Source organism: Camelina sativa, chromosome 4, assembly GCF_000633955.1.
Source record: "Camelina sativa cultivar DH55 chromosome 4, Cs, whole genome shotgun sequence".
Classification (NCBI taxonomy): Eukaryota; Viridiplantae; Streptophyta; class Magnoliopsida; order Brassicales; family Brassicaceae; genus Camelina; species Camelina sativa.
Window position 1 is genome coordinate 7,546,315 of NC_025688.1, and position 13,303 is coordinate 7,559,617.

A 13,303-nucleotide genomic window follows, 5' to 3' on the forward strand; every position below is an offset into this window, starting at 1 on the left:
TAACTACTTGGTATAGATCTTTTTATGTGTTACGGCAAGGTGGTTATATCTTGGATCTTTTCTCAGGCACTCGACTTTTGGGAATTCATTCCCACCCTACATGATGTCTCCCTTTTCAGGAAGCTGATGATTCGTCATTAGTGCGGGTTATGTTTTTTTAAAATCCTTTGGAATTTCTGTATTCCAATGTGGTATTTGTCGTTTTGCAACCGGCAATTCGTTCTAGGACTGCTTCTCGCCATCTTATGTGGACTATCGGCTTTGTGGTTCACCCTATCTATGAGGCTTTTATGCTCTTATATCTTCTTAGCATTAGTTTATGTTGTTGTACTTTTTGTTTGTATCCTTATTATCATGTTGGGATGGTGTGGTTAATTAGGAACCCATTATTCTTTGCTTTGTTATCTTTCCATGTAAGTGTGTTGACCGGTGTAAAGACTCTACTTAGAGGGGAGTTCTTGTCACTAACTTAATAAAATAAAAAAAATAAAAAAACACGAAAAGAAAGAAAAAGAACAAAGGTTTGAACAAAGGTTTACATAAAGAACATGCATTTTGTTCCACGTTGTATTTTAATTTCCGATCAATAGGGACTATAGGAGGATACTACATTGAAAGAGAAGAGAGGGTACCATTCGCTCATTGAAAGGAATCTAATTCTTTAGAATGCAGTCCACTAGCTAAACCCGTATCAGTCTCTAGTGGTCCTTCCATCATAGATTCAAGAAGTGGCAGTGGACCACACTATCATCCGATCTCAATAATTATGTTTTGTCCCTGCTCCCTTGGCATCTAATTTTTATGGACGGTTTCCAACATATANTTTTTTTTTTTTTTTTTTTTTGCCCCTTTTGTTGAAGTTTTGTTGGAAAATTTTGTTTGTCCCACTCTCGCCTAAAAGCCGGGCCTGCACACTATATACGCCATTTATTTTGCTAACTAGCAACATAAACAAGCAAACAAAGGGATAACAAAAGACTCACATTTCAACACCAAACCTTTCTACCATATCAAAAAATGGCCGGAACAGCAAGCCACTGGCGGAGAGAGGCCGTGTTTTTGACGACAATGCTGGCGATAGAAACCACTGGCATCGGATTAAGTACACTGTTTAAAGTAGCAACTGCAAAGGGACTCAACATTTACCCTTTCATCGGCTATTCTTATATTCTTGCTTCGCTTCTCCTTCTTCCTTCTCTATTTTTCACCAACAGGTTTCTTCTAATGACCTTAATCTTTATCTAAGACCATTTATAAACGTTCTTTAAAAAAAATATGTATGCATATTTCTTGTTTCTGCCTTTTTTTTTTACAGGTCAAGAACACTTCCTCCACTAAGTCTCTCAATACTCTGTAAGATTGGACTTCAGGGATTTCTAGGGTAATTTCCAAACATTCCTTCTTCCAGTACGTAATATGAAATTATCATTATTATAGTGTTGCTAATATATGAATTTTGGCTGAAAAAATATACAAAAAAAGATCAATAAATGTGATTACAGGATACGTAGGCATCAAATACAGCAGCCCAACCTTAGCTTCCGCCATGGGCAATATCAGTCCTGCTCTTACCTTCATCCTCGCCGTTATCTTCAGGTTTGCAATTTTTTTTTTCTCAGACTTTAGGTTAATGCAGATTTATTCTGACATTTAAGATGTATAAAAAAATCATTTTAGTTGGAAATTTTTTATCGATAGCACAAAAATAAGTTTTATTTATAAATTTAGCACATAATCTCTAAAATTAAAAAAGTAACACTGTTTCACAATTAAATGCTAAATTTATACTAAAACATTTTCTTTAGAAACTATACACTCATGTANTTTTTTTTTTTTTTTTTTTTTTTTTTTCAGATTTCAGATTAACGCAGATTTATTCTGACATTTAAGATAAAAAAATCATTTTAGTTGGACCGCTTAAGATAAGAAAACTCTTATCGATAACACAAAAATAAGTTTTATTTATAAATTAGCACGTAATCTCTAAAATTCAAAAAATAACACTGTTTTAAAATTAAATGCTAAACTTTAGATACTAAAACATTTTCTTTAGAAACTATACCCTGACGTAAAATAGATGACAAAAATTTTTAAAACTAATTTCTAAAAATACATTTAAAATATTACAATTATATCAATTGGTGCTTTTTTGTAAATTTGTGGAGTTTTTTATATATAATTGTCTATAAAACTTGTTTTAATGTTATTTTAAGATAATTCTTTTTAAGATATACTAATAGTAATATCCATCGCGTTTATATGTGAAATGACCGCACCCGAATTCTTAATCTTCGTAAATGACACACATGAAACCATCTCAATGAAACCCCATTATTCCGACGAGACAACCGGCTTAGAAATCGGTTCTTACAAAAACTTACTCAATTGGATTGTTACAAGCAGAACAAACAAGTGTTCAAGCTAAGTCCAACTAACCCATACTTCACATTCAAACACAGTCATACGAAGGTACTTCGGTTCTACAAGCACCTTACATTCGTAGACTTGGATCACCCCTATCAGACTCTTTCGACGTCTGACCGGACAAGCCACTTGTCTCTACTTCTTGGAACAAGCTTCACTCACTCATGTATCTCAAACACCACCTCATCTTGATACATAGTCGCACCACAAACCACTCCAACGTGACAAAGTAACAAGAGAGATGGGCTGGAATAGTCCTTTCAATTCTAGTCACAGACTCTGCCTCACCAACGATCTGCTTTCGACCCACACTGGCCATACCACAATCCAATAACCACGATTACGGTTCACCCATAAGACTTGCACCCAACCTCTTAAGCATCCTCGATAACTCTTGCCGGAAAGCAAGCTAACATAACACACTCTCCAAGAGCTAGACGTTGGTGTCGAGCGACACCTCCACCTTGTGTCGAGCGACACCTCCACTTGTGTCGGTAGACACCCCCCACTAGGCATCACCAACCTTCGCTCTGGTGTCGATCATCACCTCTACTCTACCTGGTATTGATAATCACAAATCAGGAACAACTCACAAACAACACATATAGTGTCAATCGACATCCTCGTGGTGTCGGTCGATGCCCTCGGCTTCACCTCTGTCATTTTTCCCTTGAAATACCCTAACTCCAACTTTTCACGTACGACCAAACACACAACAACTTGCTGGTGTCGATCAACACCACCTTGTGTTGCTCGAAACCCCTACCTTGCAAAAAAAATGTCCATACCAAACCACAATATTAACACTAGATTAATTAAAAAATTAACCATTCAATTGACAAACCCACCGTCGGATTTGGAGCATGTATCACCACAAAGCTCCTGACCAAATTTCAGACAAAGCGGACTTCGTTTCATCCTCAAAATGTTGCCCCGGAATAGTCATCCCATACTAGTCCGCGCAGTCCGTCTGCAGCTGCTGGTGTCGAACTACAGCAAGCGTACAACCACGACCTAGGCTCCTCCTTCAGCCCCTCTTGGCCCCAAAACTCTAATCATTTACCACCATCGATTCTCATATTGATTATGGACCAAAACAACACACTCACATGGACAAGATGCTACTGTGAGTCTCCACACTCTCCCACTCACCGATCCAAACGTCGAGACACCACGTTAACACCATCCCTCTTGTCTTTCTCTCTCTCTCTCTCTCCCGTGAGCCTCCTTCTCCATCGTCCAACACCAGGAGGCCGAGCCTGCTCTGCATATGTCCCCAAGCGCAGACGACACTGCTCCCTTCTCTTCTCCACTCATGTCCCACCCCTAATCCACTATTTTCTTTTCTCTTTCTCTCTAAGACAGAAATCGACAGGGGAAGAAAACCCCAAAAACAGTGAGGGTCTCTCATTTTATAAAGAAAGTTTAGGATTTCTCTAAAAAATTTAAACCGCACAAAACCAAGAACAAACCATACCAACTAACTCGAAACTTTGCTAGTTTCGACTGACACCTTTTGGTGTCGCTCGACACCGAACACACAAATCGTTTCTAGGTTACAGGTGTTACATTATGATATAAAAATTAACTCATTTGATCAAGTACATGTCTATTAAAAAAGGACTATTAAAAAATAATACAAAAATAAATTTTTTCTAAATATAGTAAATTATTTATTATGTTTTTAAAATAGCACCATGTTTCAAACTTAAACATTCAAAATTAAATCCTAATCTCTAAACACTACCATCTAAAAAGACCTTATACGTAAAATAAGCAACTCAAACCTAAAATATATATTTAAAATTTAAAAAATATTTATAAAAAATAAATTTCAAATATTGTTTTGGTGAAAAATAAAGTTTAAATATTATAATTACAATTCTATCAATTAGTGTTATTTTTGAAAATTTTCGGAGTGTGCATGTGCTATAATTTTCCTTAAACTTTGTTTTAATTTTATTAGTACTATTTTAGAGTATATATTTTATACAAGTTACATAAGTAATAAATCATAAATGACACATCACGTATACCTAAGATGAATAAAACTTGATATGCTCAAATTTACCCTAGAGCTACTCTCTCAAATTAAGAGGTCACTGTAACATTTAGGGGTCGAATTCCACATAGACTCAAGATCAAACACAATAATTTATAGAGTTTTGTTATTACGCTAAACAAGATGATTTAAATTAAAAAGCAATGCAAAATATTAAATAAAACTGTTTTAAATTCAGAAGATCAAAAAGCTAGATCCAGAGAATTTCTCAGGAAATTACAAAATATTAAATCAATAAATAAATAGGATTCAAGCAATTAAGATCAGATCTAGAACTCTAAACTCTTATGTAAAATAAATCAGTTCTCACTGCAAATATTATCTAAATTTAAAACCAGAAAATCCAAATCTCTTTGTAAAATTCTAGGTTAAAAATCAGCTTTGAAAACAGATTTAGATTGTTCACAAAATTACTAAATCAAATCTCTTTGCAAGAAGTAATTTTGCTCATCAAAAGGTTTTATGAGGAAATCAATTATATTCTCATATCAAGATGACTAATCAAAGATCTAGCATTAAGAACAACCTAAGATGAAGATCTAGAAAGATAAAGAATCCTAAATAAACAGATCTAACAATTCATAAAATCCCTGTGAAAAACCCTGAACCTAACAAGCAAACTACTCAGACATATTCAATGAATAACAAAACATGATTCTGAATAATAAACAATTGAAATTTAAAGAGTAAAGAGGGAGTTCAAGAATTCTTCTCTCAAAGCAGTTCAGTTCTCTCTCCCAAAAGCTCTCAAAATCTCACAGGGTTGCAGAAAATAAAACTTGCTAGAATAAAATTTAGGGGTTTATAAAACCTAAAAATACTATTTATATGCCCTAAAACACGTCAAAGACTTGTGTTGCAAATATGGAAAATTTCGGGCAACTTTGTAAAACTTCCAAATTTGTGATTCTTCATCGGCTGAATAGGGTGTCGACCGATGCTCCTAAGTGGTGTCGATCGATGCCCTTGTTTTGATCCGAGTCCAAATTGATTCTTTGAGATTTATGCTCCAAAATGATACAAATTGCTCCACTTTGCTTATTCTGTGCCAAAGTCCTAGAAAACCTGCAAAGACTCAAAAACATTCTAGAAAACAAATCAAAAGACTCTACAACACTCCTTATATCATGATTAAAAACCACAAAAACTATGATATATCAAAACTGCATAAAACTCTTATTTGATACATTATATGTTTTCGTAAAAAAGCAGTTATTTATGAGAAAAGTTTCGTATCCGTATAGTTAAATTTTTAATCAATAAAATGGTTGAAGATTGCTTTGACTTACTACAAAATTTGTTTCAAGTAGTGAGGTTTTGCATTGCGATGTAATGACACATGATTCTTTTTGCTAACAACTTTATATTAAAATATCGGATCAAATGAGGTAATTCGAGAAATTATATAGTATTTTAAATTTGTTATATTTGGTGTTGCACGTAGAGGTGTTTAAGTAGTTGGGTAAATAATCTACATAATGATTTTGGTAATTGTGTTTTTATTTTTATTTTTATTTCTTTCTACAATATATACATGTATTTAGGTTCGGCATCTCAAATGATATGAAGATAAGTTGGTTACTACTTCACGAGTGCATAATCTTGTGTTCCAAATCTAACATTGCCTAATGCCCAAACTGTTTATAATCATCGATTGTAAACCTAAACTGTTTTCATTTTTAAATATTTACATTCTTAAAAAATCTAACATTGCCGTCTGCATGAGTATAATAAATGTGTATTAACATTTTTAATAAAATATTTACATTCTCAAATCATTTACTTTGGAATAAAACGTAATCAATAACAATAAATGTCAATTTTTTTGAATAAAGGATGGAAAAAATATCATTTAAAGAAAAGAGCTGTGTAGCAAAAGTGATAGGGACGATCTTGTCAGTGATGGGCGCGCTTGTGGTGATTTTCTACCACGGTCCACGTATTTTTGTTGCATCTTCTCCGCCGTATGTAAACTTCCGTCAGCTTTCTCCACCGTTGTTTTCGTCTTCAAACTCTGATTGGCTCATCGGAGGAGCTGTTTTAACCATACAAGTCATCTTCGTTTCTGTTTGTTACATTCTACAGGTACCACATTTTAATACCTATCTATATATAGTATAAATAATTTCTAAATTTGTGCTGTAATCGAAATCAATAAGAGAGAGGGAACAACTTATAAAAGATGTCGGCTTCATTCTTATCTAGTGTTTGGTTGACAAAATAAAGAAAAATAATAATAAGAAAGAGTTTAGTCGTTAAAGAATGAGGTTTAATCATATAGAGAATTGATATCATTCCACTGATTTTTCTATGTAACTATTTTGGACAGGCACACATAATGAGTGAATATCCAGCAGCATTCACAGTCTCCTTTCTTTACACTATATGTGTTTCAGTCATTACCACAACGATTGGACTAGTAGTCGAAAGGAACAATCCAAGCGTTTGGATCCTTCAATTCGATATTACTTTGATCACAATTGTAGCTGTGGTATGTTATATACATTTTCGATTTTTTTTATAAACAAAAAAAAGAAAAAAAAAAATCAAAATGCTTTCTTTTGCATTTTAACATAGTCTTATTTATAAAATATTTCAGGCAACAATAACTTCGGTATCCTATGTGATTCATTCATGGATAATACGATACAAAGGACCTGTGTACCTTGCCATATTTAAACCTTTGTCTATTCTAATAGCAGTGGTTATGGGCATGATTTTTCTCAACGATTCTCTCTATCTTGGATGGTATATGAATCATTAGTCTTCATACACATTATCTATTAGAAAGAACATCTACTCATCTTTGATTTTTTGTTTCATATTATAGTTTGCTTGGAGGAATTTTGATAACGACAGGCTTTTACGCTGTGATGTGGGGCAAAGCAAACGAAGAGAAGGATCAGTTGTTATCATCTTTAGAAAAAGAGAAAATCCCTCTTCTACTGAACCGCAAGAACGACCAAGTTTAAAACAAGTCATATGTTTGTTGGTATGTAGAAGGATCTACAAGATCCATAAGATAATATGAAGATATTGTAATGTTTATTTTATAGATACATAGCCGGCGAAGGACACATGCGCGGCCGTTGAATATATGTTTGTGAAAAGTTTGTTTGTCCTAATGGTAAAAACAGTGTATAAATGACACAACACTAAGTTTCTTCTCTTTCCATGTTTTTTTTCTTTAGAAAATTTATAATAAACATAAAAAGAGTTTTCAGCTTAAGGCTATAATTCTCTGGGCCAGCTCTGTATAGATATATAAAGATTTAATTCTATCTTAGTTTAGAAAACCATTTTACTATATAAACTTATGTAACTTAAAGCTTATGAGAGTCAATATATAATACTTGCAATTCTAAACAGTCATCAATCTCTACATTGTATCAGAACATGTTTGTTCCCGATTTCTATTATTTTGTTTAAAGTATTGAGCTTTCTTTTATTTTATGTTAAGGTAAGTGCTTCCACAAGTACTTAATCATGAATCTCTGAGACCTAATTTTTTTTGCTTGTCGTTGACAACAATGACATCGACCGGCGATAGCATTTGTTGTTTGTTTGCTTGTTGATGCGAGTTGACATGATGATGTATTGTTGCGAGTGATTGATCTTTATATTTTTGTTAAAAATTTGAATTTTTAAAATCTTTAAGTTTCTGTTTATAAATTTTAAATTTAATAATATCTACACATCAATAACAAAAGATATTTAAAATATATTAAGAATCTACTATGAAATACCTAATAAAAAAAATACAATTAATTAAATTTGAAGTTTTTTTATATCTGAGTCTATAGTCGCTACTTTTAGTTGCTCAATGAGCAATGATTGCTCGAGTTTTTACCCGATACACTTAACCGCAAGACAATATATGCTCCAATGGTACACTAAAGATTTGCGAGACTTGTAAATAGCTAAAGCGAATAAATGTTTGTTTTTTCGGTTTCAGAAATTGTAAATAAAAATGTAATAAATAAAACGATTTAACCTATGGGATTAAAACATTGGACTATAGGATATTTCAGAGATCAATGATCAATGGGGAAATGAAACAAGGAATTCAATAGTTAAGAACCGTTATAGAACATGAACACAAGATTTGACTAACCCTCTTTCAAAGTATTAATCACTAAACTTGACTACTCAATTATTAAACTTTCATTTGTAATCTTCTAATCAAATTTGCATTATCAAACAAGTTCATTAAGTTCACAATATCCCCTAACATCAACTTTCGCAGGTTAGAGAAATATTGTTCAATTCATATTGGTTCATGCATTCTATTGAACACTTGTGATGCATAAAAAAACCTAGAATCTAGAACAAGGTGATCAGTCCTATTCTAGCATTAATAGCATATGAATCAAAGAACCACAAAGAAAACAGAATTCCCAAGCAACAATTAAACCATTAGATCATTTGATCCCCTACTTAGAACCCTAAAACCCAATTAGGTGACTACTCACACATATTGAAAGCAACAACACAGAGAGATGAAGAAGACATAATTAAATTGATGAAATAAAGTGAGGAAAGATTTTAGAAATCTTCTCCAAATTGTCAAAGATGATGAATCTCTAATCTCTAAAAAATAGCTTACAAAAGTCTCAAGGTGCAGAAAAACTCAGAAAAAATAGCATGCGTTGCTAATTAGGTCCTCGGGGTATTTCTACCCTTATTAAAATAAAAAGAAATAAAATAAAAGTAAAAATATAAAAATTCAGGAAAAGGAAATAAGTGTCTAGAACCCAGAAAGACAGCAGACAACACTAGACTTCTCCAGACTTCAACAGATTTGTCTACAGACTTCACCAGACTTGTTTACAAACTTCACCGGACTTCTTCAGAATTCTCTAGACTTCAGCAGACTTGTCGATAAACTTCACAAGACTCCTCCAGACTTGTCTCCAGACTTGTCTATATACTTCACTAGACTTCCCAGACTTGTCAATAGACTTCACTAGACTTCTCTAGACTTCATGATTCAGTTCAACTTGAAGATGTCCAAAAGTCACTCCCTGCTTCTTTATTTCTGTTAAGCTTGAATCCAACCAAAAGACTCCAAATCTAGCACATCGTCTCCACACCTAATCACAACTCAAGAAAAGACCAAAAAGACACAAAAGACGGACAAAGATGCGGCAAATGACTCAAAACAAATACTAACCATTAGTAAACTGAATTTTCTGGTTCATGCTTTCTCCTTTCCCATTTATGTCCTTTTTTGTTATCTTTTTTTCATAATGAGGGACTGGAACTGGTTCTCGTCTTACAAAGACTGCATCAAAAGAACTGATCATGAAAGTTCAATACATGCTTATGAACATAACTACCCAACCACAACTCAATATCAACCTCCCAAATAAACTACAACCACAATCCTAACTAGAGGAAAGCTATGTCGGTCTGTATACTCCGTAGTTTTTGCATATGAACGCACATGATGATGATGACATAAGAATGCAAGTGGTATGAAGCATGTATAGGGTTAAAGGTGTGGTAATAGACTAAAAATAAATCTAGCCATTCAGAGTTTACAAAGAGAGGTAAAAATAATGTGGATTAAACTCTGAATGTATGATCCATTACATGATTACCAATCCCCTAAGTGAGATATAATAAGTCCATATTAAGTCCAAATAAGCATGGTCAAGCTTAAATCATCCAAATTTCAAAGTGACAAAATTATAAGAAGTGATCAAGTCATGCTTTTTTTTTTCTAAACTTCCAAGTCATCCTTAAACAATGCTAAATGGTCTCAAGGTAATGAATCAAGGATGGTGCAATTCCCTAAGTAAAGCTCATAGTTCTCAACCAGCATTTTGACTCAATAAAACACGCTTTTGACTCGATAAAAAAAATTGACTGACTCAAAAGAAAGCAACAAAAGAAAACAACCAAAGCAAACAAGATTAGTAGACATATGACACCTTCTCCAGACTCGCTTCACACCGTCTCGGTGTGAAAACAAATCTAAAAAAAGAGGTCAAACAGACTCAAAAGAAATTTAAAAGAAAAATAATTAGTAAAAGAGAGAAATACTTGGTGGGTTGCCTCCCACAAAGCGCTTGCTTCATGTTACTAGCTTGACCAGATTCTTGTGAAATAATGGGTGTGAGCACGAGGACTTGCTCCAAAACAAGGTCCCCAGTCATTCATCTTCAGCTTCAGAACTCTACTCATAACCCCTTTCTCAGTTTTTCGACCTTTTCCTTTAAACTCTGAAGTTAGAATACTCATAGCTTTGGAAAAGGGTTTCGAGGTTCCCTTTCACTGCACCTTATACTCTATGGTATCTCCAACACACTTCATTGGTGTTAAGGTTACATGAGGATTTTCCTTGATCCTTTTGGGCTTAACCTTACATGTAGCACTAACCTTTTCTGTTGGAATTTGAGGGTCTCCATCCAGGACTTCTTTGACCTCACTTCAACTAATGCATGTCTTCACATTCTTATCCCCAGGATCATCAATGGTTCAATTGAAAAGGCTTGTTCTCCAATAGTAGGTTTTTTCAACAACCTTTTCATGTCAAACTCTTGAGTATGATGATTACAGGAATTTCACCCAAGGTATCAATTCCCTATGCAGCTGTAGTACAAAGGGTTATCAATCCAAATGGTTGTAATGCTAGCAGATAAGATGTGATCAGAACAATGCAAGTCAAGCCAAGCAATGATTCGGGTTTTATCTAACAACATAGAGTAAGCGAAAGTAATTAAAAACAAGAACAACACGACCTAAACACTCGATGCAAGCATTCGGGTACTGGATCGAGTGGGCAATCAGATGACAGAAGAAATCAAGATCACAAAGATGAACAACTCGATGGGATACACGAGGCTTGTGCTCAAGTACCAGTTCGGGTAATGGGTTGAGTTATAGGTAAAAAGTCTAAACAATCAAGTACGAAAGCTCCTAAGGATGGGGTAATCGACTCATACGTGCTCCTGATCAATTTGGGATATATCACATGCCTCAAGCAAATATTCCCTAGAAAATGAATCTCTAAACCTTGCAAAAATACTATCGTGATAGAAACAATCAACCTTAGTCACTCCCCTACCCAACTCTCCTTACACATCTAATCTCTTAGGCTAAGTGAGTAAATCTCTAGCATTGGTTGTTTCAAGCATTTCAACAACATCTCTCGATGGCAAAGCACCCTAGATCTAATCTCAAGCTCTCGGTCTGAAAATAACATTAAGTATACCAACCTAGAAACAAATTTTTATAAAATAAACAATCAAGCTAAGACATCCTAGTCGATCAAGAACACATACTCGCCTATCCCATTCTTAGAAACTTTGATTCACTACTCAGATCTCATGGTGAAAAGCATAAAAACACAAACAAATGAAAGTTGCATTGAATTATAAATAAGATAAAAGTAATAGAATACATAATCAAAAATTGGAAGAGTAGAAAAAGAAGTAAAAATCGAATCCTAACAAAGCAAGAAAATGTGTAAATCGCTCTGTCTCCCTCTCAGAAGCTCTCGCTCTCTGGTTTTTGAGTGCTTGCGGCTCTCTTCCGCGAGAAAAGGAAGGGGGTTTATATATGGAAACCCCTTTGACATAGCTGCTCAGTTCTGCCCGAAGGTCTGCTCGAGGCTGTGCACGAGGTTGGAGTCGGGTAGGTGCTCGGGCAGGGCTTCGGGTTGTTCTTCCTGCGCTCAGATCCTCTTTGATCGGGTTAAGGTTCAGACTGTTCTTCTCGCACGATCACTCCTTCGGGTACAAGTTCGGGTTTAGCCTCATTCTTCCCCTTTTTGGGCTCCAAAGCACCTGTTTTCATCGAAAATGCACAAATGCAACAATGCAGCACCCTAAATGGCCTAAATGCAAATTCCTAAGGTTAAGGACCTAAAGATGATAAGGTTAATTAGAGTATATATAATGCAAAACATAGATGAAAAAAGGGTGTCTAAAAAATGTAAATTAGAGAGTTATCATATGATCACCAATATGTAAGTGAATTTGCTGCTTTTTTACATCAATCATAGTTCCAGCAGTATGTAAGAATGGGCGACCAAGAATGAGAGGATCATGTGGTTCTTTAGAGAGCTCCAAAACCGTGAAGTTAGTTGGGATGTAGAACTTCCCAACTCTAACATGCACATCCTCCACCCACCCAACTGGATGTCACACAGAACGATCAACAAGCAGTAAGGAGCACCTTGACGGTTTGAAATTGGTTATTCCCAAACGCTCTAACACAAAAAGCGGCATCAAATTGACACTAGCTCCCAAGTCACATAAACATCTCTCAAACATGAATCTCTCAATTTGGTAAGGTAGTACAAAACTCCCTGGATCTCCAAGCTTCTTAGGAATTTCAATCGGGATGATGGCATTGCACTCAGAACTAACCATCTTTGTCTCCTATTTCAAGTGTGCCATTGCAAGGATTTTCACCTTGTTCCTTTGATGTTTTTCCTGCTCCTCAAAATGCACATATGCCTTCCCATTTGAAATCATCATGGCTCCTTCTTCAATGCTCTTCTTGTTTGACAAGACATCCTTCAAACATTTCTTGTATGTTTTTGTATTCTTTATTGATTCTAGGAATGGGAGTTTGATGTGAAACTCTTTTATAACTTCATTAAGGCGAGCTTTCTCCTTTTCAGCCTGCCTTTTAGCTTCCCTTGTACGACCTGGAAATGGGAGCCTAGGAACATATGGTGGTGGGGCAACATTGGGTGGCTCATCTTCATCTTTGGCTAAATAACCAGCTATAACTTCCCTCTCAACAATAATTTTAGCATTCACAGCTTCCTCAAAGCCTCTCTCAGCAACTTCTTTAGGTTCT

The 13,303-nt window shown here is 34.8% G+C and overlaps 1 protein-coding gene across 2 annotated transcripts; it reads left to right on the forward strand.

Moving 5' to 3' along the window:
* On the forward strand, nt 892-7,663 carry LOC104780055 (WAT1-related protein At3g28070). 2 transcript variants are annotated; one of them, XM_010504512.2, is made up of 7 exons: nt 892-1,214; nt 1,316-1,381; nt 1,483-1,596; nt 6,322-6,571; nt 6,816-6,977; nt 7,086-7,234; nt 7,317-7,663. In XM_010504512.2, exons 1-7 carry the CDS (start codon nt 1,018-1,020, stop codon nt 7,456-7,458), a joined length of 1,080 nt encoding a protein of 359 aa, XP_010502814.1. In that variant the 5' UTR covers nt 892-1,017; the 3' UTR covers nt 7,459-7,663. The 2 variants fall into 2 exon arrangements, with proteins under 2 accessions (XP_010502814.1, XP_019100113.1); XM_019244568.1 differs by having other exon boundaries at nt 1,141-1,214; nt 1,503-1,596.